This window comes from Canis aureus, chromosome 11 (genome assembly GCF_053574225.1).
Source record: "Canis aureus isolate CA01 chromosome 11, VMU_Caureus_v.1.0, whole genome shotgun sequence".
In the NCBI taxonomy this organism is placed as follows: Eukaryota; Metazoa; Chordata; class Mammalia; order Carnivora; family Canidae; genus Canis; species Canis aureus.
Window position 1 is genome coordinate 29087715 of NC_135621.1, and position 26482 is coordinate 29114196.

The 26482-nt window shown below is 58.8% G+C and overlaps 2 protein-coding genes across 6 annotated transcripts in view; one reads left to right on the forward strand and one right to left on the reverse strand.

Moving 5' to 3' along the window:
- The window catches only part of KDELR3 (KDEL endoplasmic reticulum protein retention receptor 3), a 21264-nt gene extending 11312 nt beyond the window's left edge, over positions 1-9952 (reverse strand). Inside the window, exons 1-6 of one of the 3 annotated variants that reach the window (XM_077914527.1) lie at positions 9554-9952; positions 8558-9246; positions 4399-4543; positions 2861-3342; positions 2260-2405; positions 1759-1848 (exon numbers count right to left, since the gene is read on the reverse strand). In XM_077914527.1, coding sequence (XP_077770653.1) covers positions 1759-1848; positions 2260-2405; positions 2861-3342; positions 4399-4493 — 813 coding nt within the window. In that variant the 5' untranslated portion in view covers positions 4494-4543; positions 8558-9246; positions 9554-9952. Of the gene's footprint in view, positions 1-1758; positions 1849-2259; positions 2406-2860; positions 3343-3819; positions 4018-4398; positions 4544-8557; positions 9247-9553 lie in introns of those variants that run through there. The other 2 variants (XM_077914529.1, XM_077914528.1) reach the window with 2 other exon arrangements.
- KCNJ4 (potassium inwardly rectifying channel subfamily J member 4) overlaps positions 9478-26482 on the forward strand; it is a 27536-nt gene continuing 10531 nt past the window's right edge. For 2 of the 3 annotated variants that reach the window (XM_077914524.1, XM_077914523.1), the window contains exon 1: positions 14446-14782. The gene's annotated coding sequence lies outside the window, so the exon portion shown is untranslated. Of the gene's footprint in view, positions 9701-14445; positions 14783-26482 lie in introns of those variants that run through there. The other variant, XM_077914525.1, reaches the window with a different exon arrangement.

The window sequence follows — 26482 nt, forward strand, 5'->3', positions numbered from 1 at the left end:
ATTTACCAAAACCAAGACATTCGCATTGACATAGCATTGCTGACCCAAACTCTGGGCATTATCCAGATTTCTCCCACTTCCCCACGGACACCCACAAGCCAATCCAGGAAGCAGTGCTGCCACACTCCTGGATCTCCCTTTGGCCACTCTTGCTTCGTCACGGTGGGCCCAAGGCCAGGCAAGCCCTGCCCTACCTCCCTTTCCCCTCGCTTGACTGACAAGCCCACACCAGCCTGGACACCTCACCAAGCCACTCCCATCAATGATGCCTGCATTTCCCATCCAAAGGTCAACTCTGTCCTCACTTGCCCAACCTCCTCAGAGCCCATGGAGGGCGGTGTTTATTCAGAACCACCTCCTTCCCCTGGCTTCTGCGACTGACCTCCACACGGCCAGGCACACCTCTGGCCACACCACTTGATCGTTGCAGGGCTACCCTGGCTTCGCCCTGTCCCCATGCCCTCTCGTCCCATACCCCAGGGATGCCCCAGCTCTGGACTCTCCTCTAAGTTCTGACTTACAGATTCCTACCTCACCAAACTCATCATCTCCCCCCAAAACCCTCCTTTTGTCTCCCCTCCTTGAAAAATGCCACTAGGGTCCCCTCGAGGTCCCCTCCATGCTCGAGCCAGGAAACTAGGGGCCATCCTTGAGTCTCTTCCCCGTGTTCCTCCTTCTCCGTATTCCCAGCACTACTACCCCCCACTTCCCTGCCCCTCGTCCCCCCAGCACCCTACCCCAGGGATCCCACTGGTCTCCCCAAGTCCTTCCTGCTGCCAATCCCCTGCCCTGCATTCTACTCACCAACCAACAGGTTATTTTCAAAATAAAATTCCACTGCAAGCCCTTAACTGGCTCCCAAATGCCCTTAAAATAAAGACTCGAGGGCAGCCCAGGTGGCTCACTGCTGCCTTCGGCCCAGGACCTGATCCTGGAGTCCGGGGATCCAGTCTCACATCAGGCTCCCTGCATGGAGCCTGCTTCTCCCTCTGCCTGTGTCTCTGTCTCTCTGTGTCTCTCATGAATAAATAAATAAAATCTTTAAAAAATAAAAAAATAAAGACTCGAATCTTTATCATGGTTCACGAGGTCCTGCACAGGCCTCCCTGGCCCCACCGCTCATCACTGTCCCCCTGCCCCTCTCCCTCCAGTCCCAGTGATCTGTCTGAATTTTACTCTCAATGTCATGGACCAACTGGGGACTTTGGCACCGGGAGATGACACAACCTGATTAAGGGTCTGGTTCCTTTATTTGTCTGAACTGTGCCTTATGTATTCCTCTGGTGCTGGACCTTGGGGAGGGGGGGACCACTTTAAAGACTGAGGATGAAGCCCGCTGAAGCCTCCAGCATTCTAGAGGGTGCTGGGTCCCATGCTCGCCTTCGGCCTTCCCACCAGCAGGGCGAGCCTGAGCCTCCCACTCCTCGCTGTAAACCAAGCAGCCTCACACAGGTGGGACAGGGTGGACATGAGTGCCTCCTTGGGGGTCTGGGACTTGGACTTGCAGCAGCAGGGCCAGCTGTGGGTGAAGGAGCCCGCCCCCAGGATAGGGCCTGGAGTCTAGGAGGCCAGCACTGGGCTATGCCTGCTGCGACCCCGCCTCACAGAGGCCTCACAGAGACGTCCTCAGCACCACTTAGGAGGGTCCAGGAGGTGACTCTGGTCAGGGACACTTGGCTACTCCCCGCCCCCCACGGCCTTCCCCCACCCCTCCCCTCTCTGCATCCTCAGCCTGCCAGGTTCCTGGGCTTCACTCACATTTTCCTTAGTGCTCAGGAGCCCTGGAAATCTTGACCAAAGGTTTTCATACTCTTTTGAAAGCAGTGAAAAATTTCCACCCAAAGCAAGCTATGCTCAGAGATCCGGGACACAGAAGAGAACATGAGCCAGTACCTGGCCACAGCCCCTTAAGAGGTCCACGGAGCACATAGGGGACCCGCTGCAGCCCTCCCTCCATGGCACAGACGGGGAAACTGAGGTCTGAGGTCACACGGTGAGTCAGTGGCTGAGGGAAAACTAAGCCCCAGTCTCCAACCTCTGTGAGGGGGTAGGGGGTAGTCAGAGAGGGTCACACCAGGCTCCGCATCTCGGGGCGGACAGGACTGGCATCCAGGCTCTTCACCTCCTCAGATCCCAACCAGGCCTGTACCAGCCCCTCTACACACACACACACACACACACACACACACAGAGGCTCCCCCCACCCCCAGCTGCCCTTCCCCGTAGCACTCAGCGCCTCTAACAAACCGTATCATTTACTTGGTTGCTCTGACTGCTGCTTGGTGGCAGTGTCCCACCTCTAGGAAGTCCGCTGCTCCCCCAGGCCCGGGGCTCTGAGGTTCCGGTTCTGTCAGGGGGTCCTAGGGCGCTGCTGGGGGAGTGGGCTGGGGAAACAGTGCCCCCTCCTGGCCATGGTTGCCCATCCCGCTCAGGGCCCTCCCTGGAAGGGCAGGGACTGACCCAAGCTAGATTCCTCCCCTCCCGCGGCTCCTGCCTCACTTCCCCGAGCGGGGTCTGCGGGGCCTGAGGGGCCGTGTGTGCCTCTCTCCAGGGATGGGGAAAACCAGAATGGGCTGCAGGTCCAGAACCACTCTCCGGCCAGCACCCACCCCTGACCCCCTGCAAGCCTCCCAGGCTGGCAGCCTCCCCACTGCTCTCTGCCTCCTCTCTTGGTGGGTCTACACAGCTTTCAGGGCCACCGCTTCAGCTCCCTCCAGGCCCCCTCTCCTGCTCTCCAAACTTCCATCACTCCCCAGACCTGACTCCCTAGCCTGACAGACAAGGCCTTTCACCTTAGACCACTCGGCCTCCTGCCACTCATCTCCCTTCCAGACCACCCCCAAATCGGCTGCCCACTCACCCTGGGACATGCCCTGTCTTCTGTGACCTGTGGGCCACAGGACACTCTTCTCGGGGACACCTTGCCCAGCCTCCAGGATCAGCACAGAGCCACTCCCTCCACGAAGCCTTGGGGGGGGGGGGGCGTCTGCTTTCTGCCTCCTGGGCCCCCCGCCCAGCCTGCTCTTGGCTCTGTCTCCCCTCACCCCAGGGCCCAGCAGAGGGTGGGCGCCTCCAGAATACCAGCGGACAAAGATGGCTGCAAGAGGCCTAACGCACAGTCCCATCCGGAAACTTCTCCAGACCCCCAGCAGGGCATCCAGACTGCTGAGCCAAAGGAGGACTTTCCTACCATCCCTGGGCCTCCGCTCAGGGGCAGCTCCGTGCTCATCGGGGCGGGCCTGGTGTCCCTCCTGCCACATCACAGCTGCCCCTACCACCCGCAGGCAGGGGAGGGAGGGGGGCCCAGCCTGAGGGGCTGTCTGGAAGGGGCAGGGGAGGCTGCTGGGGGAGGGAAAGAGAAGACCCTGAGACCTGGAGGCCGCTTCCTGTGTACATACTTCTTCCCCCAATCTCCAAATTCCACCCGGGGCCTGAGGGAGGCCACAGACAACAGCAGGCCTCCAGCTCCCGCGGAGCCCAGCGAGTGGGTGGCGGGAGCAAGAGGGTGTCCCCTCCTTCTCATCTCCCTCCTCTTCCCGCTGACAGTGGCAATGCCAAGGTAGGGAGGGCCGGGGTGACTGGAGGCACAAGCCCACGCCTGTGCATAACCTCCACGGCTCCTCCTTCTTTGATTCGGTACAACTTTAAATTTTCTTTGGAAGGTGAGCTGTGCAAAAAGAGCTTCAAGCACCCCCAAGCCAAGTCCCCACCCTAAACGGAAATTCGGGTGCCCCCCACCCCAGCCTTGCAGGCAGGGGGCCCAGGCGGCCCAGGCGCACCCCCCAACCCCCCAGCCCCGCCGCCCGGGGCGACCCTCACCGGAGCAGCACTTGGACCTCCAGATCTTCCCCAGGAGCAAGATCATGGCCAGGAGGTGGCTCAGGTCGCCGAGGATCCGGAACACGTTCATGGTGCCGCCGCCGCGGCCCCGCACCGCGCGCGGCCAACTCCCGGCAAACTTCCCGGCGGCCGAGGCGCTGCCACGTCCCCGCCCGCCCGTGCGTCCCGCGCCCCGCGCTCCCGCCGCTCGGCCAGCGCTGTCCCGCCGGGCGGTGACGTGGCCGGGCGGCCGCCGAGCCCCGGGAGCCAGGAAGCGCCGCCGCCCCAGAGCCCGCCTCCCGCCCGTCCCAGCGCCTGGGCCCAGGGCGGGGCGGCCGGGGAGGGGGGTGACCGGGGCTGCGGCGGCGGCCGCCCCTCCGCAGTCCCTGGGGGGCCTCCCGCACGCCCCTCAGGCCCCCCTTCCGTACCCCGGGTTAGTACAGCGGGGTCCAGGTTGGAGGGGGTTCGCGGGCCAGCGCTGGGCAGAAGCCTGGGGGGGCGGGGGGCTGGAAGCAGCCCATCAAAGTGACCCACTGCCCCTGTCATCACCCCCCTGGGGACCAACACCCGCCCTCTCACCTGTTCACTGCGACAGCCGCCTTGTCCTGCTCCCACCAGTTGGAGTGAAGGTGGTAAGCTGGGCCTTCAAGTTTGGAGTCAGGCCCACCTGGCATCCAGCCTCCTCCGGCGGGGCATCTTCCCCTCTCAGCCTCAGTTGATTCATCTGTAAAATGAGGTTAGTGTATGAAAGACCTCTCTCAGGGAGATCCAGGGCTAAGTGCTTTCCTCTTCTTGGTAGGACAAGATGTTCGAAGAGAACACAGGCCAGGAGACTCCAGAGAGCCGCAGACTGTTGGCCACCAAGGTGGGAGGCAGGAAGGGTGAAGGGCGAAGAACCACCGGTGGGAGTGCTGTGTGGCCTGAGCAGGGCAGCTCTCTGGGCCTTGGTCTCTGCATCTGTAAGAGTGGACCGCATGAGCTAAGGACCCTTATGACCACCCTCCTTTTGACCCCGGTAAGCCCTTGGCCCAACCAGGACCTCCATCTCTCCCTAAACACTCGCCTCCTCCCACCCCCATCCCCACCACAGCCGGAGAGGCTCTACTATGATGGATCCTGTCCCTCCCTTACTCATCACCCTTCCATGGCTCTGTCACCATGACTCCCAGGGCAAGTCAGTCCTTTGAGACTCAGAATGTGGTCCAAGGGCCAGCAGCATCTGTATCGCCTGCTGGAAGTGCAGTATCTCAAGCCCCACCTCAGATCCATTGAATCTGAATCTGTGGTTAAACAAGATCCCCGGCTGACTCGGCTGACTCGTGTGCTCATGGAAGTTTGAGAGACACCGATCCAAACAACATTATGAGGGAAGTACTGCTATTATTCCTATCTTACACTGGGGAAACTGAGGCACAGAGAGGTTAAGTCATTTCCTTAAAGTCACACAGACACTTAGTGTCTAGATTCCAACACATAGTCTGACTCTGGGGTTTATGCAATAAGTGTGTGTGTGTGCTTTTAAAGATTTTGTTTTTAAGTAATCTTTAATTGGGTATAGACCTAATATGGGACTCAAACTCACGACCCAAAGATCAAGAGTTGCATGCTCCTCCAACTGAGCCAGCCAGGCACCCCCAGGGTTTATGCAAATAAATTTTTTTTAAGATTTTATTTATTCATTCATGGGAGACACACACCGAGAGAGGCAAAGACATAGGCAGAGGGAGGAGATGCAGGCTCCATGCAAGGAGCCTGATGCTGGACTCAATCCTGGGACTCCAGGATTACACCCTGAGCTGAAGGCAGATGCTCAACCACTGAACCACCCAGGCGTCCCTTGCAAATAAATTAATACATCACACTGTGGGTCATCTTGGGGGGGGGGGGCGTTGATGACACCCTTTGTCACCAGAGGTGGGAGAGCAGGGAATTGGCCCATTTGCCAAAGATGCTGCAGCAGGGACTCCTGCCCTGGCAGGGAGGCTGGGATGACAACAGCCATCAAGCATTGAGCATTGACTGGGTGCCAAGCATGGGTCAGGCACTTCGTTAGTTCTCTCCGTTCAGCCTCAACAGGCACCCTCCAAAGTCAGCTTTAAGTCCTCACTTTTCAGGTGACAGCTCTGAGGTCCAGGGAGGTGAGATGCATGGGCCAAGTCTTTCTGGGAGGAGGAGCCAGGCACTCATCTCAGGGCTGTGACAGGTTCTGAATGGGCTGCTCTGTTCCCGCTCCAGTCCTGCCCAGATGCCTCTCTTCCAGCATCTCCTAGAGAAGGCGGTGGCTATTTAAACCCCTCAGGTGTGGCTACGGTTCTGGGCCCTACCAGCTGGCATCTCCTTCTCAGCGCCCACCTTCTCCCCAAGCCAGGGAAAAGCACGTGCATTTGCCATTTGGTGAAACATCTGTCCTCCTGAGAAGCAGCCCCAACTGCCAGCGGGGGCTGGAACAAGGCTAGAATTCTCTTCCCTCTCTTTCTCCAGCCATTCCCCCACCCCACCCCAACCAGGGGAACTGAACACGGCCAGGGAAGGTCTGAGAACCACGGAGGTGGAAGGGAGAGAACCCAGGTTGGGTGGCCTTAGGACTGAGATCTTGTCCTGGACCTGCCACAGTGCCCTTGAGCCTGCCATGTCCTCTCCTTTGGCCTCACCTTTCCCATCTGTTAATGGGGATAATGTAGGGAAAAGCATTGTGACTGGTGATTTGGTTCTCCTCACATCTAGTCTTTCCAGTCTCCCCAGGGAACTGATACTCCCTATGTCCCAAGACAGGGAGCTCATCACCCACATTTTTTAAAAAATTAATTATTTATTTTAAAGAGAGAGAGAGCACACAAGCAGGGGGAGGGGCAGAGAGAGATGGAGAGAGACTCTCAGGTAGGCTCCACGCTGACCGCAAAGCCAGCACTTTGGCCACCTGCAACATCAGACACTATGATGCGTGGTTCTGGGCACATCCCAGTCTTGTAAGCCTCACTTTCCTGACACCCAAAATGTGTCTGCTGTAGGCTTGCAGCTGGGGGGAAGCCAAGGGCAAGGGTTCTTTTTCCCTCACTCACAAAGCAAATTGTATATTCAAAGTCAAAGGAGGGAGAATGGGGGAGTAACTCGATGATAGAAAAAAAATGTGTATAATAATCTCTTTTCCTTCCTGGTCCTAGCTCTTTATTACACTTCACCACCCTATTGAAGATCCTGCCAATTGCCTCAAATGCTGTGTGGAAGGAATGTGTGGATGTAAAGTGAAAAACCACTATCCTGAAGATACTCCACCACTGAATTGGCTGCCTTTCACTGGGCAGGGCCCTGGAAAGAATGGGGAGCTATGGGCCCCAGCTCCTGGGACTCCCCACAGGTCACTAGGGGCCGCTATGACATCCTTTGGCATTCTGGCCCGTGGAAGGAAAGAACTCTTCCCTGGGCACCCTGAGGTCCATTCCGAAGGCAAGGTCAAGTCCATTCCCTAACCTAGGCTGAGGGCAGGCTTTCTCTTCCTGTGGTTCTGCCTCAGGTGTTCCAGAAGCATCACCCTCCCCAATATCTTTTGTGACACGCAGCATAGCAAGTGCAGTCCAATTTTTGCACAGCAGGAAACCAACATTCCAAAACCACTCCTCCACTTTCAGTTCCAAGCCCATTTGCTGAAGACCAGCTGTGTGCTGGTGCCTTACAGGTTGAACATAGAGGCAGCCTCACTGAGCCCTTGGGGCACTGTGGGGGGCATGTCTGTACATGGGTTAAATATGGCACAGATGGAGAGTAATTACCCTGGGTTGGCGGGGAGTTAAGAGGAGGATTCCTGTTAAGAAGGCTTCAGTGATGCCCCAGTGGGTTTTGCAGGATGAGTAGGAGCTTGCCTGAAAGACAAAATCTGGGAGAAGAGGCTAGGAGTCCCAAGTAGAAGCAACTACATGTGTCAAGGCACAGAAATATGATATGACCCCCTCTCCCAGCACATTTTATTTGTGCAGCTCTTTAAAAAGAGACCAATAGGGGTGCCTGGGTGGCTCAGTCGGTTAAGTGTCTGAACCTTTGGCTCAGGTCATGGTCCCAGGGTCCTGGGATCGAGCCCCAAATTGCGCTCCCTGCTCAGTGGGGAGCCTGCTCCTCCCTCTCCCTCTGCCTACTGCTCCCCCTGCTTGTGCTCTTTCATTGTCTCTGTCAAACAAATAAAATCATTAAAAAATAAAAAATAAGAGGCCAATAAGCAGGAAAAGGGGAGGAAGAATGAATGCCAAGGCTAGACAGATGTTTGTTCAAGTCTCAAGTGTCACCACTTACTGATGGGCTGTAGGAATTTGGGCAAACTTTCATCTTTCCCATGGGTAACCTGGGTATAAACCAAATACTGACTTGATAGGAGTCAAAGTTAGCTAGGTACCTAAAGCGCTTTGCAAGGAGTAAACCACTCAACAAATGCCAGTCCCCTGCTCCCCTTTATGGGACACCCAGGCCCAAAGAGGATCCGCAAAGCAGAGCCAGGAGAAAACACATTCTGTGTTCTCAGAAGCCGATCACTCCCTCGCCGGTTTATTCCAGAAGTGCAAAAAAGACAATTAAAAATAACCTCGGGGCCCGAGGAAACCTTCTGGGGCGTTAGAAGTGTTCTGTATCTTGATCCGAGTGGTGATTACACGGGTTTTTTGCATATGTAAAAATCCATCGAGCTGTGCTCTTAAGATGTATTACAGTTTGTAAGTCACACCTCAATTAAAAGAAAAAGAAAAGCATAACAAACCTTGCGACGCCGCCTCCCTTCGCCGCTGGCGACAGGTGTCTGTCTGAGACGCCAAAGACCCCTCGGCGCTCGCGGGGCAGGCCCGGCCCCCGGGCTCCGAGTCGTGCGCCGCGCCGGGGCCGCCGCGGGGTTCCCACGGCAACCGCAAGCCGCTCTCCGCGTCTCCCGAGTGACGAGGCGTCAGCGAAGACCCGGAGCCCGGATCGCCGAACCGGAGCCACGGAACCAACGGTGCGCGGGAGGTGGGGGGGGCGGTTGGGGAGAGGTGGCTGGAGAGAGACGGTGGCTGGCCGAGGGCAGAGGGGAGCGACGGGTGCCCTTCGTCCTTGCGCTGGCATTCTCGGGGGGGGGGGGGGCATCTGGCACCACCCCCTAGCCCGGTGCCCGCCAACTGCAGGATGAATACACCCCTGGGGTTCACTCTCGGTTTTCCAGGTGGGGAGGTGGACCGCTTGGCTGCTCCCCAATATCACAGAGCGAGCGAATCAGGGGCAAAGGCAAGCCCTGCACCCTGGTGGCCTGCTTTCTAGCTTGTGCGGTCCAGCCGAGTGAAGGGTGCATAGAGCTGGGTGCTGGCACCTCCTTGGGCTCTGGTACCAGCTCTGCCAGTAAGCCGCTGTGCGGTCTTCAAGTCCGTTCTCCTGCCTTTGCCGCAGAGATGGGACAGCACCACCGATATCTCAGGGCAGCTGTTACCAAGTGTGTGAAATAACGGGTGTAAAAGTGGCTTATAAACTGTAAAGTGTTGTGCACCTGTTAAGGACCATCACTGCTGCCACTCTATTGTCTTCTTGTCCTCATCATCATTCTGGCCTCAGCTGCAGGCTTGGTGACAACCAGGTGCCCAGTGAACATGGGGCTCCCAACTCCCCCCATGCCCATGGGTTTGCAGTCTCTAGGGTGAGATTTCCTTCCCGGAACATCCCCTTTCCCAAGCAATGGACCCAGCGTAGCTCTCCCAGGCACCAGGGATCCTTTGGTCCCCAGACCACCTACCGGAGGGATTCACAGAGACGGCAGCCTCCACCACCCTCCTGGACACCGCCTCCTAGTCTGCTACCCTGTAGCTGGATCGCAGAAGTGCCCCCACTAAGTGAGGATGTCTGGAGAGCCCAGGACGTGGCTCCTGCACAGAACCCGATGGTAACACCACTTAATGCTCTTTGAATGCCACATGCTGGGCATGTGTTGTTACAGTTGTGTGTTCGTGTGCTGTGAGACCGTATTTACATTGCGGTGCGTGTGTGGGGGTACATGTGCCAGGCGTGCATGCATACATTGGTATTTGTGTGTGCTTGCGATTCATATTTGAGTATGTGTGTGTAAATGTGTGTATTTATGGCTGCGTGGTATGTGCTTGCAGGTGTGTGTTGTGTATTTGAGGCATATGTATTTACCCGTGCATCTATTTGTGTCTGTGGTGGTGAATATGCATATCAAGGAGGGCATTTGTGGGTCTGTACTTGTGGTGTGCACAAGTGGATGTGTAAAACTGTGAGGTCTGTAATCGTGCATGTGTAGGAGTGTGCTGAGGGTTTCGGGTGGGGGGGGCTCTCTTCCCCCCCATCTCCCCTCATCTGGGTGACCTTCCTCCAGCTGAGGACTGTGCCCAGGCTAGCTCTTGCCCCCTCTGCAGACCTGTGGCTGCTCTGGTCATTGGCTTGCCCCATCTTGGGGCATGTGGGCAGCAGGAGCAAGGGCGGATGGGTGAACCTGGGTCCAGGGCTCACATGCCACCCCCTCCCCTTCTGGCCTCCTCCCCTCCCCACAGCAGGAGCAGCAGCGGGAAAGGTTGGCGGAGGGGGGCTATTTTGGGAGCGTCTCCTTAGCAACAGCTGCCACGGCCGTCTGTGGCGGTTTTTCTATAGGTGCTAAAATATTCCACCCTGGTGACTACTGAGTGCTGGGGGGTGGGCGAGGGGGGGAGTGGAGGGCGGGAGAGACCCCTGCAATCCTCCATTCCCAGGGCATAGCCGCTGGGATGGGTCTTGGCCCTGTGGGCTCCCATTACCCCTTTCCCCACCATCCATCCTCACCCCTCAGGGCTGCTGGGACTTCAGAGTTCCGAGGCTGGCCAGCTGTGTCCTGGTCTGATTCCTAATCTAAGCAGCTGGGCTCCCTCTGTTTGCCCCATCTGTAGAATGGGCTGGCCAGACTTTCAGGAACTCTCTAAGTCCCAAACCCCTGGACTCTGTGACTCTGGCATCTGGAAGTGGCCCCTGGTGGCCCACCTCCCCCACTCCTCTCCCAGCTTGGCTCAGGCCCTCCCACCTGCAGTCCTCCGGGCCTTCTGTGCCTGCTCTCAAGGCCTCTATGGGACCAGGGAGGCCTGACTGGTCTCCTAGAGTGAGCCAGTTCACGAGTGCTCTGCTGGCCTCAAACGACCTCTCCCCAGAAACTAGGAATGGATTCCAAATGTGGCTGAGACATTTGCTTACTCCCTGAGTGACCATGGGCAAGGCACTTCCTCTCTCTGTGTCTCAGGTCGGTTTCCTCACCTGTGAATGAGGGATAGTCCTAGAGGCTCCCTCATGAAGACACTGGGAGGATCATCTCTGAAAATGGAAAATGGGCCAAGAAGCTTTGGCAAAATGTTCAGTTGGATGAACGTTTTACCATCACTACCTATCAAACTTCAGAGCAAGTCTTGCCCTTCCACAGAGTTGTCCCTGGCCATGTACCAACATGGCCCATGCCTCAGTTTCCCCATGGGTAACAAGCGCCTGCATCATAGAGTTCTGGTAAGGATTAAATGAGACAATGCCTGTGCAAGCCTAGAATAGTGCTGGGCTAATGGTATCACCCCCAGGGGCGTCTGCTCCCTTCACTCTTCCCAGGGGGCGCTTTGGTGTTGGATGACCACAAAGCCTACTTGCCTTTTGGGGACCCAGTCCAGACTGTCCCATTACAGATGAGGCTCCTGAGGTCCAGAGAGGATAAGCAACTTGCCCAGGGTCGCCCAGGTTCTGACAGCCAAGCCTCTACCCGCTGCCCCTGTGAGCCCCTGCACACCTGTCTCACATCCCTCCTTGCCTCCACCTCCCCACCCCTGCCCTTCTCAAATATGGGCTGGACAATAGGGAATTCCGCCCCTAAGCTCCCATCATCTCAACTGTGGGGCTATTATCCTATGACACAATAGGCTGTCATACAGATGAGGACACTGAGGCACGGAGACAAGTGAGCTGTCCAGAGTCACATCAGGCTTGGGGCAGAGCGGGGTGGGGGGGGAGGTGAAGGGACTCTTTTTCCTGGGGTCCCTGAACCTCTCTCTGGCTGGAGCTGCCTTTTCTGCCTCTTCCCACCTCCTCCCAGTCACTCCCAGCCTCCACCAGACCCTCCTTGCAGGAGGATCCCAGGCTACAGCCCCAGGAGGAGGGGACCATTACCAAATGTTTCCTCTCAGGCCTATGATGTCACAGCCACCAGGCTTCCCCCTTCCATCTTCCAGAAGTCTCTGTCCCTGAGCTCCTACCTTTCCCTTGAACTTGTGCCCAGTGACCCAGCATCAGGACTGACCCCACAGGAGCAGAGGCTCTAGGTCTACAGACCCCTCAGTCTCCATTCCCCGCCCCCTTTGCCCCTCCCTCCTTGCCCTGCACCCCACATTTCCAGGGCAGCCAGCAGGCAGACCTCTGGCTAGGTGAAGAGACCACGGGTCATTTGCTTCTCCTGCACCCTCCCAATTTCCACGGAAAGTTGTGACAGTGACCAGGCACTTACCTGCCACTGACCGAGGATTCAGATTGCCTAAGTTCATGCGCATCAAAGATTCATGTGAAGGAACACAGTCCTGGCTGCCTGCCTGTGAGGACACCGCAGAGTTAATGAGGGAGACGGGCACGGAATGGGTCATCTGCTATGGGGCTCCCCGCGCGCGGTTGAAGGGAGAAAGGATGGTCATGTTATTGACTGCCTACTGTGGGCTGTGCATTTCTTGTGCATCTATCTCTCCTAATCCGTCCCTGTGATGGGGAGGGACTGTTAAGGACCCCATTTTGCAAACAGGTTGGATAAGAACTTGGAGTATGAGGGCCAGATGAATGAATGAGTGGGTAATGAATGACTTCTGCTGGGGGCATCAGGAGGCCGCCCCAGGGGCTGAGAGAGCACTAGGAATTCTCTGGGCAGAGGAGGAGGAAGGGCACTTCAGGCAGGAAGAACAGCACCGGCAAAGGCAGAGAGGTGCAGAAGCATCTGGTATGTTCTGGAATCTGTGGGAATCAGGGTGTATGTGTGGGTATATAGGGTGCTGGATGAGGTGGGGCCTGACTGTACATCATGCTGAGGAGTTGGGACTGGATCCCAACTGGAGGTGGGGAGGATCCACGGGGAAGGGAGACAGTCATGGTGGTTAATGTGCTGGACACATGCTTGGGGACCCACTGGGAGAAAAAGCTGGAGGTTTCATCCTCAAAAAATTCTCAATCCGGCTTTGGGGTGCCTTAGTCTCTCCTGAGACTAGCCACAGATGGGCAGGATACCAGGGAAGTTCTTCTGGCTGTCTAGCTATAGGTGTTTTCTCATCCTCCATCCTAGTGAAGGAGCACTTTCCCTCCTCAGAGAGTCGGGGTGAGGTGGCAGGGTGGCCAGGGAGGCGGCTCGCTGTCCTTGGGGGGCTCTGAGGTGGTGGAGTCAGCTCCCCACAGCCCAGAGCGCGCAGCCCAGACCTGGAGCTCACTCAGACCGGGATCCTCCCCTGTAAAGACAGTCTGGAGTAATGCGGCTGCAGAGAGTAAGAGTCTGGGGTTTGGTCCAGCTCCGCCACCTCCGGGTGACCTTGGACAAGCTCACGACCCTCTCTGGCACTCAGTCTCTCAGTCTGTAAAATGAGGCGGTGCTGTCTAGGTGACTGTGAGGGTCCCCTGCAGCCATGCACGCCAGCCCCCGGCTCCCGGAGCACAGTACGTGGGGTCATTAAGTGCCGGTACTGCAGGAGGGGAAGGGGACCGCGGAGCAAAGTGGCCCGGAGCCTCCGAACCCAGTACAGACCCTCTCCCACGCACCCCCTTCCCGGCCCGGAGGAACCCTACCGACCTGCCCCCGGGGGTTGCAAAACCCGGAGCGGATTCTCGGAATGGGTTCTGGGAGGAGCGCTCCCGGAGGGAGGAGGAAAACCCGGGCAGGATCCGCGGCAGGAGCGGGGCCCCACGGCCCCTCGGCCCCCAGCCCTGCCCCGCGCGGCCGGCGGCCCCAGGGGGTTTGAAGCCCCGCTGCGCCGCGGGGAAGGAGCCGGGCCGGGCCCCGCGGGCCGCCCGGGGCCCGGGGCTCGGGGGCCGGGGGGGGGGCGCGCGGCCTCCGCACTGGGGCGCGGGTCACGTGTGAGGAGGGGCGAAAGTCTCGCAAAGCGGGGCGGCGTGCCGCGAGTTGGGAGTTCTCGGCGCGCCGCGGGCGGCGGGAGCTCGGGCTCCCGGGCGAGCCGGGGACGCGGCGGAGGCGCGGGCCTGGGTCCGAGACAGCGGGGGCCGCACCGAGAGTGGGAGGGAGGGAGAGACACGCAGAAGGACAGACGGCGCCCGGGAGGAGGACAGAGAGAGACGCGCAGGGGAGACCGAGACAGGGCAGAGGCGGAGGGAGGCAGGGGAGGCTCTGGGAGGGCGGCGGGCAGCAGACCGAGCCCCCGCCGGGAGACACGGGAGGCGGGCTCGGGGACCGAGGGGCGGACGGACAGACGCACGGAGACCCCGGGGGCAGCCCGGCGGGCGGCGGCGGGTCCCGGGCCGGCCGGCCGGCCGAGGGCTTCCCGGGGCCGGGGCGGGGAGCGGGGAGCGGGGAGCGGGGAGCGGAGCGCGGGGCGGGGAGCGGCGCGGAGAGACAGCGCGACGGCAGCGGGGGGGCGGCGGAGGGCCGGCGGCTGCGGCGGGGGCGGGGGGCGCGAGCGCGGGCGGCCGAGGCCATGGGCCCCCGGATCCCCGCGCCCTGAGCCGGGCCCGGCCCGACGATGCTGACGCCCAGGCGGCGCCGGGGGCGCGGCGCGGGGCAGCGCTGAAAGTTGAGCGGCCCGCGGGGAGCGGCGCGGGACGGCCCCGAGGCGCGGAGACCCGGACACCGACGGACAGACCCACCGGCAGCCGGGGAGGGGGGCGGGGCCGGCCGGCCGAGTGCGCGGGGAGGGGGCGCCGGGACTCCCCTCTCCCCGCCCGGGACGCCGCCCGCCCGCCCGCGCCGTGGGATGTAGAGCCCGCTCGCCGCCTTCTGGACCTTCGTCGGACCCTCCGCCCCGCGGTAAGCCGGGCGCACGCCCACCGCCGGCGCTGTCCGTCTGTCTGTCCAGCCGCGTGCGTGTCTGTCTGTCCCGTCCCGGGTGGGGGGGGCCGTGGGCCCCGCCCGCCCAGCACCTTATCCCTGCGGGTCTCGGCTGCGGGGCCCGCGTTCAGCGCGGTCCAGTGACTCCCAGGGAGCTGGCAAGCGCTGTCGCTCTGTCCGTCGGTCCCTTCGGGAGCGTGAAGGTCTGGGTTGTGGCCAGAAAGGTGGAGAGGGGTGGGTGGAAGAGGCCTTGACCTCCTGCCCCAGCCTCGACCTTTCCCTGCCTCCACCCACCCCCAGTTGTCAGCCTGTTCTGAGGAGCTTCAAGGCAGGTGACTCCTGGCAAACGTGTGTGTGTGTGTGTGTGTGTGTGTGTGTGTGTGTGTAGGGGTCCCCTTTCCACTTCCCCAGCTGCAACCTGTTTGCAAATAGCCCTCTGATCTCACGGAAAATAACATCCCACTTCTCATGTTTGAGCACCTACTTTGGGCCAGGTGACCCCCAAGGAGGGTGGACAGGGATCCAGCAAAGAAGGTATTTCATATTCATAGTGGAGAGAGGCACAGACTGCTCTTCTCTCCCTACAGGAGAACCCCAAGGGAAGAGAGGTCTGAATGAGCCCCTGAGCAGGGAAACTTCTCTGGCTCCCCAACCAGCATCAACATCACACTTCTGCCTCCAGCCGAGGCTCTAAGATGGGGAGAGAATGCAGGGAGATGGTAGGTGGGAGTGTGGTGGAGAGGCAGGGCAGCCTGGCTAAGTTGGCAAGCCAGGGCCTCAAGACCAGCAGGATGCTGAGCAGCAGGTTGAGGGAATGGAGGAGCTGAGGAATGGAGGTCCCAGGGCCACGCTTGTGAGACCCAGGGAGGAGCCAGACCTGTGTGCATGTGTGTGTGTGTGTGTATGTGTGTATGTGAAATGCCTGTTCTGCTTCTCCCCACATCCAGTCCTGTGACCTCCAGGGCTTCCGGAGTTTGGGGAGCTGTTGTCAGGACTTTTTGGGCCCTGAGAGCCACGATGTGGCCCTGCCTTGGCCTGGGAGGAGAGGAACAAAAGACAGAGGAGAGCAGTGGGATAAGGTCTGGGTTGCAACATGGCAGGAGCAAAGGCTGTTGGCCATTGAGCTGACCCGTATCCAAGTTGGAGCCGGGAGGGCTGAGCCTAGAACATTCGACTGTTCTCCACAGGGAGGAGGGCTCTTTCTGGGGCTTTCCACACTGAGAAGTGGGCTTCGCATACCCTATATTCAGGCTCCTGGAAATCAGTTCACCGGCTGAGGGGCCAGCATCCGGAGCAAGTTACCCTCCTCCATGACCCTCAACTTCCATATCTGTGGAATGAGGACACAGCTCTCTGCCCCACTGACCTCCAAGGGCTCAAATGAGCTGGGGGCTGTTCACAGGCTGGGGACGGTGCTGGGCAGATGGCAGTAAGGACTCATTTTACCTTTGGGAAGGTGCACAGCTAATGGGGAGAGAGGATGTGGCCTCAAATAGAGGATTGACCAAGGAGGGGTCCAGGAATTAGAGGGGGATCTGGAGTTGAGAGCAATTCCTCGGGAACCTTTGGTTACCCTTGAAAAGGAAGCTCCTCTCCCAGAAAAAAGCCTCTGGAGTGAGTGGGAACAGTCAGAGCTGGCCTTGAGTATCTGCTGGGTGACCTTGGGCTGCTGGCTTGACCTCTCTGGACCTCAGTGTCTTCGACTGGAGAATGGGGATGTCGGTACTGACTTCACTGGGTTGCCAAGTGATTTACAGACTGTGTCACGTCTCTGAAAGCAGCTTGCAAAAGCCTGGAGCGTAGTAGGTTCTTAGACATTTGCAGAAAACAGAATGAAGTGGCTCTAGGAGATGCTGTGGAAAGATTTCTTAGCTTAGGATAAGAGGGAAGGGGAGGAGGAACAGTGTAGGCTTATAGGGCGGGTTGGTTCTTAATGTGGATCTGGGGGAGGCGGGGGCGAGTGCTGAGGGGGGTGTGAGGAGGAGGGGGCCCCTCTGCGGGGACCACTGAGTCACGAGGACATGTAAGCAACATGACAACCAGCAACATGGTAACCAAGAGACTAGTGGCGGTGGGAAACGGAGCTGGAGCGGTGTGTTGGGGGGGCAGGACTGGCAGTCCTGGGGCGGGAGGGTCCGGGAAAGAGCCAGGCTGGACTCTCAGAGTGAGGAGGAGACCCTGAGGCCAGGTGGGCTGGGGCGGAGGGGTCCAGGGTGGAAGGAAAGGAGGTGACTCTGGGGTCTGCCGGGCAGGGGGGCTTCTCCCGCACCTCCCCAGGCTCCTCGCTCCTCTCCTCCACATCTCCACTTTTCATGCCTCTCCCCCTAGGATGCCAAATTTGGCTCACGCAATCTGTCGTCTCTCTTCTGAGATTGGCACCGGGACCAAAGCCGAGTGCATTACATGCATTACATCACCGCCGCTCCCCCTGCACGAGGAGAGGGAGGGACAGAGGGCCGGGGGGCAAGCGGCCAACCCTCAACTTTCATTCCCGTCTTCCTGCTCACTCTTGCCGCCTCAGTCCCAGGCGTTGGGGGCTTCCGGGGAGCAGCCGAGCTGGGCCTGGAGGCAGGATGGGGGCCAATCTCGGAGCGATCCCAGGGCCAGGGCAGGAGGTCAGATCATGTCGCTGTCCCTCTGGCTAGGTAGTACCTGGGAGGCGTGGAGCCTCGGTTCAGTGCAATTTGTCATTGCCTTGCTGGGTGACCTTGGGCAGATCCCCCCATCCCCTACCCTGTGCAGTGTCTACATCTGTGTGGAGAACAGTTGGCCACTCAAGATCTTGGTGAGTCTCCTGGAAAAAGATGCCCTTGAGCCCTGCTGCTTTCCTGGGCATAGACTGAGGAGTCCGGAATTTTGAGTGGCTCTCTGTGACTTTCAGCAAGTGCCTCTACCTGTGCCTCCATCTCCTCACCTGTCCAGTGGGAATGATAGAACCCTCAAAGGCACAGCATGTGACAGAGATAGTAGACGTAAAAGCTGAGAGACAGGGGAAGAGCCAGGGTCTCTGGCCCTGAAACCACAGACCCCCGGGGGGCCCAGAGGCTCCTTGCGTGCTGGGCGGCGGGGGCGGGGGCGAGGGGGCAGTGGAACAGTGTCTCAGTACAGACAGGAAGGTCGGAGCTTAAGTTGCTGGTCTGATGTCCTCGTTTTACAATAGTGGAAACCGAGGCCCAGAGGGAGAAGTGGACTCCCACCTCAAGGTCACAGTGGTGGTTTGGCGGTAGACGAAGTAGAGCTGGGGCCTGAACCCAGGGCCCTGGTTCCCAGCCCTGTGTGGAAGTGAGTAGGCAGGCAGGCACATGCACACCCTGTGCACCCAGGAGTACGGAAGGCCCGGTTCTCGCTTTGGCCTCCTCTCTTCTCCCTTCCTGCTCCCCTGTTCCCTTCAGCTCCACCATCCCTGAGCGTTAATCTCATCTTTCATTTGGTCTACACTGAAGAGCTCCCTTTCAGGCTCATTTTGAAGCAAGTTTTAAGCAGTCCCAGGCAGGGAGAGGCTAGATTTGGGGTTAAGTTAGAAGGTGATAGCCGCTTCTAGAAGATTCCCAGAGCTAGAGGTGGAGAAAGATGGGGAGCCTCTGTGGATGTTTTGTGAAATAGTGAGCTTCTCATTCCCAGAGCTATTTAAGCAGAAACAGATGAGTACCTGCCAAGAATCCTGTCCCCGTGAGTCCTGCCTTATGGGTGAGGGAGAATGACATCCCCACGTCCCAAATCCCAGGAGCCTTTCATATCTCAGGAGAGACTGGGGAGCAGCACCCAGCTTCCCAGCAAAGAAACTTACATTGTTAGGCCAGGAATTGGGCTAGGAGTTTTTGCAAATGGCTTTCTCTTGTAATCCTCCTCACAACCCTGCGATGTCGATGTGGTGTCCCTGTGTTACAGATGGGGGAGCCACGGCTCAGAGAGTCTATGTGATTTGCCCAAGGTCACGCAGCAGGAAAGTGGATGAGTCTGGATTGGAGTCTGGGCCAGTCTGATTCTCGGGGGCAGTCCCTGGGACTTCCTTGAGAAAAGAATGGAAAAAGTCCCTCCCCTGGGCTGGGGTTTGGCAGGAGATGATGTGTCGCCCCCACAGCATGACACCCCCTCAAGGATCCTCTGGGGGCTCCATTCTGAAGACATGGGTATAGACATGCACCCAAGGAAGAACTGCCTTTACAAATGGGAAGACTAAGGCACAGAAACAGAGAATGTCCTGCTCAAAGGTGCCCAGCAAGTCAGATTTGAGTCAGGGGCCTCGTTCCCTGCACTGGTGGGTCAGGAGGGTCCTTTGGGCCCACGATTGTGTGAAGTCTGGGATTGGAGGTGCCAATCGCTCCAGGGTTTGGCAGAGCTGAGAGAGTGCTGGCTCAAGGCTAGGGCTGTGGGTCGGGGTAGGGGAGTCGGCCTCGGGAATGTGAAGGGAGCAGGAAGAGACACCAGCAGGGGCGGCAGGTCCGCTTCTGTCCTCCTTGGTCCTGCCCCAGGGCCACCCACGGATGTCAGTGCCATACACTCTGGGAGGTCCTGGGATCCTGTGGGTGGGACCTGCCTGGCAAGAGAGGAGGAGCTTGGCGCCAGCAGTCTTGGGTGTGGCTCCCAGTGCGACCTTAGGTCAGCTCCCCACCCTCTCTGAGCTTGATGTGCTGGTCTGTGTGACCAATGATCTATTTCCACAGCATCACTGCTCCTGGGCTGTCATCTCAAAGTGCTCCTCCCATGCCCACGAGGACCCTGGGCCCTGGGCATGGGGCGGGCAGGAATCTTGGAGGTTGGCATAACCTTTAAGCCTCCTGGGCGACTCAGCCTTCCTTGGGGTGTGGGGGGAATCTCCGGGCGCAGCCCTTCTTCTCCTTTTCATCTTTATTTTTCTCCTGCTCCCTCTTCCCCTCGCTACGTGGGCTGATCGCTGCTCAAACTTTTAATTCAGATGGTAATTGAAATAATAATACGGGCTGAGGCCCCTCTGCTTGTGACGCTGCAGCTGGTGGAGCTCAGCTATGAATAGACCTTGAGTCACACACGCACGCGCGCTCCTGCCGGCGCGCACCCGGGGCTCTCAGGGTGGTGGGTGGGGTGCAGCTTGGGGGGCAGGGTGGGCTCACGCTCCAGCAGCCTCTGGGTCTCGGCCCCTTGCTCTCCAAGAACAGGGATGCTTCTGCCCCTGCGGCCCACTATCTGGTCCCTGGGCCGTGATGAAGCTGCAGAGACTTGGGACGGCCCGGCTCTGTTTACAGCAGGGGACACTGAGGTCCAGCAAGGGGGAGTGGCTGGCGGGACAAAATAGAAAGTGACTGGGCCGAGGATTGAGCGGGCGGGTTTTGCTTGATTCTGAGACCACGGTTCGGTTCGTTCTAGGACATGCAGGTGGGTGAATGGGGCAGGGGAGTGCTGGGGTGTGGCCCTACCCCCCTTTTGTCTCCCCTCTCCCTGCCTTTCCCCCCCTGTCCTCCCTGCAGGCTCTCTTGCACTCTAGCACACACTCACACAACTCTCTCACACGCTCCCTCACGCACAGCACACTCAGACGCCCCACCTGGCCGCTTGGAGAGGTGGTGCTGTCGCTGGGGGGGGGGAGGGGGGCTGGGCTGACAGGGAGGTTTTCTTGGGGGTCCTGCTGCAGGAAGGGGGACAAGCTCCCATGTGCCAGGCTCTAGGCAGGCTTTGTATTCGTGGTTTTATTTAAGTCTCCTTGCCACCCTGTGAGGGCCATCACTCTCACTTTCCAATTGAGGAAACTGAGGCTCAGCTAGCAGCCAGAGTTTACCCCAAGGTCCAGCGGGTAGAAACAGCCGTATACCTCTGTCCTGCTGGGATACTCCCAGTTCCAGCCATTCTGGGACCCTCTGTTTGGCTTGCTGAAAGAGGAAACGTGTGTCCCTTGCAGTTCAGGGCTCCCCTTTATCTGTGCCAGTTCCCCCATTCCTCCCTGTGACCACCTGGGCCACAGTTATTGGCTAGCTCTAGTGCCAGCGGCCAGAACATCTGGTTTTGGTGGACAGGGGGTGGTGAGGTGTCCATGAGGGGCACTGGCAGCTCAAGGAGAGAGGCCACCAAGACAGGTGCTCCTTAGTGTTCTGGGCCCCAGCTGAGCGGTGCAGGGAGAAGGTGTGGGCAAGGTCCCCTAGCCACTGGGAGCTTTGGTCTCCACCTCCTCAGGTGGACTCAATGGCCTCTAGAAGGGCAGAGGGGAGTTGGGGCTGGACAGGGGGCGTGTGCTTGAGCAGAGGCACCCCTGGGCCTGAGAAGTTGCAGAAAACTCTCCCCAGCATTTTCTTATGGCTCCACCTAATCCTGTACTGTCCCCATACTCTGTTGGGACGGGGAGCATCTGAGCCCAGAGACCACAGTGAATTGCCCAAGGTCACACAGCAATGGTGGCAAGAGGTGGGGCTAGACTGGCCCTCCTGACTCCTCAGCCTCCCAGCCCTGGGACTGTCAACACCCACCCTTCTCTCTCTCTCTCTCTCTCTCTTCCTCTTTCTCAGATGCTCCCTATCTTGGGGGGGCTACAGGAGGGAGGGAGAACTGGGTCTCCTCCAGCCTCTCTCTGAGCCAATCCTAGCCTGGAAGGAGGGAAAAGGACAGCAGCCCCCCCCCCCCCCCCCCCCCCCCCCCCCCCCCCCCCCGGCACATCTGGTGCAGCTGCCCAAGTCATCCAGGCCTGGGATTGAATCCTGGCTGCACTCCCCTCACTTAGCCCTTGTGACCTTGACTGGATCACTGTCTCCCTGAAAACCTCTCTGCTCCTCTGTGACACAGGGACAACCTGTGGCAATGGGGGGAGGTACTTGGCTTTTCCCTTTTGTTGCCCTGTCTGCTGTCAAAGCACCCCCCAGGTCAACCTAGGCTGCAAGACGGGAGGGGAGCTGAGCTAGGCCAGGAAGGAAGGGGTAGGTGACTGGAGGGATTGATCCCATTTTACTGACCCAGGTGAAGCCTCTCCCCTACCCCACCCTGCAGCTTCCCTCCCAGCCTCTACCCCAGACTCCCATTGTGGGCCTGAGAAGAAGTCCAAGCCCTCTGCCCTGTGACAAAGTGCCACTCAGCCCAGGGAATGGATGGAACGGGGGCCAGCAATTTGGAAACTCCATGGGACCATATAGGGACGGTGGCAGGTACAGAGCTGGAGGTGCCCTGGCTGTGGGCAACAGGGTGCAAGAGGGCAGAAGGAGCTCAGCCACCCTGACACATGGGCATCAGAGCCCCCAAACCCCTCTTCACAGGGAGCTTGCTATCTCCTGGGGCAGCCCACTGTGTCTGGAAGGTTCTGCTAAGGGATATGGGCCTCCCACTTTGGCTTTTGCTCTGAGGGAACCAGCCTCTTCCCTACAGGAGGGATGGCTGGCTGCCCCCTGCTCCCCCAAGGTTTCTCTCCTCTGGCTGCAGTAGTTCCAGCTGAACCATGTGGATGGGAAACAGATCTGGGTTCAAGTCCAACTCCACCCCTGAGAGGCTGTGTGGCCTTGGGCAGTCTATTCACCTCTCTGAGCCTCCATCCCTTGACCTGTGGGGTGGGCTTGTTTCACTGCCTCTGTGGGTTGCTGGGAAGATCCATGTACTTTGAGTGTAACGTGGCCCATCGTTGACGTGAGCCGCTGTGTGGCCCAACCAGTCAGTGGCGACTGGTGGCGGTGGCCAGGCCCCAGCCCCCGCACTCACTGGCCATCACCTTCAGATATCTCTTCTCTAGTTATCTTGTGTGTCAGCGCCCAAACTCTCTGCTGAGCCCTCCAGACCTGCTCGGGTGGGGGTAGGGCTGGCTGAGCACCAGCGCCAGGACGTGCAGCTGCAGATCCTCAGGCCACCTGACCTTGGAAAGAGCCTCTCTGGCTGGGTTTCAGAGCCATCCCCCAGACACTGGGCAAGAGCTGGGCAACAGGGAGGAGAAGGAATCAGGTGGGGCAGAGAGCGGGCATGACCTCATGCTGGAGCTGGCCTGGGTCCCTAGGGTGACAGGCCATGAGATAGGAGAGCAGACTGCCAGCCGTGGGAGGGAGTTACGGTTATCAGCTGTATTAATAGCGCACAGCAAAGCCTCACTCCACACACTCTGGTGAGCTGCCTGAGGAGGGGTGAGCTCCCTGTCATGGGAGGTATGCAAGCAGCTGCTGAATAACATCTGTTAGGGGGACAGCGGCAGGTTCTAATATAGGACCAGAGGAAGGAATTAGACCCAGAACCCGGAGTCCTTACTGTCTGGGCCACGAGGCAGAGGTCCCGTGACCCTAAGGGTCTAACAGACTGTTCCAAGTAGTCCCTCATGAACTCCAACAATTCTCCCCACAGCTGTGCCCTCCAAAAGCCCATGGCCCTGGCATGGGCAGTCTTACCTTCCAGACAGGCCCTGGGCTTGTGCCCACCCAGGGACACTGGAAAAGAACATAAACAAGCCCTAGATCCCATCTCAGCCAGGTCAGGACTCCTGAGCACCCGGCAGTTCGGCAGGTCAGTGCTCTTCAGATTACACGCGGGTCCTGATCCATCAGTGGTCGTGAAACTGATTTAGTGAGCTCACTACTTGATTTTTTTAATGACAGAGAAACTTTCAAGTGCTTTGTATGCAGTGAGGGCATTATTTTGTAACACTCTCGTTATAGGTCTTAAAATATATATGTTGTATAATGAATAGCAACGTATAGTGTGTTTGTTTTTAACCTGGGTGTCGGTCAGAAAGTTTAAAAGCCACTGCCCTGTATGGAAATCCTGGCGGCAGCACTGACAGAGGCTGGGGTGTACAGATTCCTTTTTTTCCAGGATGCTCAGTCCCTAAGGATATAAGTGCCGACAATTCCAGGGTGCCACTATTCTGTCTTTAGACCTCCTTGCCGCGGCCCAGCAGCCCACTTACCTCAGAGCTCTGGAGCCCCAAAGCCAGCCCAGGGCCCACTCTGCCCAGCCCAGCCCTGGCCCAACCTCGCTCCCTCGTCCCACTCCCGGCTTGCCCCACATCTTCCCCAGGACCCCTCTAGAAGCCCTCTGCCCTTGCAGACCCTTCATGTTTCCACGTGGAGCTCAGCAAGGCAGGCTTGTGCTTACTCACTCCTCTTCCCCCAGCACATGGTAGGTGCTCAATAAACGTTCATTCATTCCACGGTGATTTATAGAGCAACCCCCGAGGAAGGCACCGAGCTGCGGCGCAGACACACCAGGCAGGAGGGCAGATGCCACTCCAGCTCAGCATAGGCTTAGGGTGACGAATGAATGAATGAATGAATGAATGAGTGGAGTCCCAGAGTCTCTGGCCTTAGGAGCCAGCGGGGCCGAGGGCCAGAATGGTGAGCACGCAGCCCTCTGCAGGGTATAGCAGGCATCCCGACAGGGACAGTCGCTCAGGTCTGTGGATGAGCAGGAGTGTGGGGTGGAAGCAGAGGTGAGTGTTCCTACCGCGGCCTCCGGCCCTTCTGAGAGCTGCCTGCCGCCCCCAGCATCCCCGCCCGCCCTCCGGTCCTTGGAACTTCTCTTAGGGGCCTAGAGCCCTCGGTGTGAATCAGGGATGCCCTGCTCGCTCCCCCGGGGACTCTTGGGGGACACCTTCAGAGAAGCTCTGCGGGCGAGTGCCACCGAGGCCTGAGGCTGCCGCTGTCCCGCATTCACTGCCACCCCACAGGACTCAGGCCAGGGCAGGCCTCCTTCTGGCCTCCACTCAGGGCCCGCCTCCGCCGGGAGGTTCTCCCTGACTGCGGTGCCAGAAATAGCTCCTCCTTGGTCACATTCTGTCATAGCCCCTGTTAGGTCCTTCCCGGGGATTATGACAAGCCAAAATTATCTTGTTTCTTTGTCACTCATCGGATGCTTGCTAAGGGTCCACTGTGTGCCAGGCCCTGGGGCCCCGGGGGTGAAGCGGAGATTCAAGATCCCTGCACTGAAGCCGATCGCAAATGAAATCGGTTTGGAGCCGATACAGGCCCTGAGGATCAGGACACAGGCAGCGAGCACGGGGGAGGGGGCGGAGGGGGGAGGCTCTGGGAGGAGGCAGCCTCTGACTCAGACCTGAAGGGTGGCAAGGTGCGAGCAGAAGCAGTGGAGGGACAACGTGGGACCCCAGCCCGTGTGGAGGTGGGATGGCAGGGGGAGAGGCCGTGGAGTTGCGCAGTGGTGATGCTGGGAGCAGGGGGCGCTCTGCAGGCTGCGTGGACACGTCCCACTGCTACGGGGATGGCTGGCTCTGGGAGGCCTGGAGGGTGATGTGCAGGTGTTAGTTAAGGACCCCCTGGGAGGTCGCAGACTGTGATGGGGAAGGCAGGAGGGGGGCCACTGTCTGTCTTGGCGATGCTGGGTTTGCCCTGCCCCTCAGACGGTTAGCAGACGCCCAGTCCTCCCGCGGCTGCTCCGGAGGACAATGGGGGCGGTCAGGGTCCGTGGTATCTTCGGCCAGGCCAGCCTGGGCCCTGCCAGCCGTGTGCATATAGAGGCCGTAGGCCGAGAGTGGCCGTCGGGATTGGGGCCCCCAGGGCCAGCAGGACCCAAGGACCAAGGCAGGGGTGAGAAGTCAGGGTGCCCTTCAGGGCTGCTGAGCCCAGGAGAGGAGCCCCGGAGGGGGCCGTGGAGAGAGTGGGGGAGGACGCTAAGCCATCCCCTTCAAGAAGCGCTTCTGCCCTTTACAGTTTATAAACTCTTACCGTCCACCGCCGCTGCTCATCTTCCCAGCATGCCGACGCAGTGGGCGTTATTCCTCCCCATCTTATGGATGTGACTCAGAGAAGTTAAGGCGTCTTCCCATGGCCACACAGCACAGAAGTCAAGCGTTCTCAGGCTTTCTGGGATCACAGGCCCTTTTGAGGAGGACCTGATGAATGCTCTGTAAGCCTCAGAAAAATACACATATGTATGCACTAATTTTAAAGCTTTCTATGTGTCTTTTTTTCTGTAGGTAATACATTCATATGGTTCTAAAATTAAAAAGACACAAACAGGAATACAGTGAGAATTCTTCCTCCCACCCCATCCCCAGACACCTGCTTCCCCTCCCCGGAGGCAGCCAGTGTCACCAGTTTCCTGGGTCTCCATCCACAGACAAGCAAATATGTGTGTCTATAAATTTCTTTCCTTTTTTACACAACTGGCAGATACTATACTCAATGTTCATCACTGTTGCCTTTTTTTTTGGCTTAAAAACACATCTTGAAGACCCACATTGCTCCTTCTGGGGCTCTTTTCCCCCCCGGCTGTGTGAGGTGTCGTTCGTGGATGGGCATCAGGCTGCTCCCAGGCCAGGCTGGGCAGACAAGGGGCCTGGCTCCCCTCGTGTGTGACTGTCTGCAGGCTGAGGCCCCAGGAGGGCACCCAAGTGTCACAGGCAGTCCCGTGGCTCCCGAAGCCACCCAGGGCCTCACAGGGCAAGGCAGAAAGTAAGCCTGGGACATGGCTCAGACGTCCCCTACTCCTTCCTTTTCCCATACCTCTTCTTAGGTGTGGCCTGTGGGGGCCCATCAGAAAATCCAGGGAACCTGGTGCCAGTGTGTGTGGCTCAGGGAGACCCTCTCCCCCGCCCGCCGTCAGCCCCAGCTCCTACAGTCTCGTTCACTGAGAGACCAAGGTTGGGGTGGTGATCTCTGCACCTGCCTCCCCTTCCCCTGTTGGGGCGCTTGCCCTGGGCTTGGGCTGTGCTGAGGCCACCTCTGCTCCTGCCCCCTGACCCACCACAGCTTCCGTCCCCAGCACCTTGCCTTCTCCTGCACAAATGTCCTCACT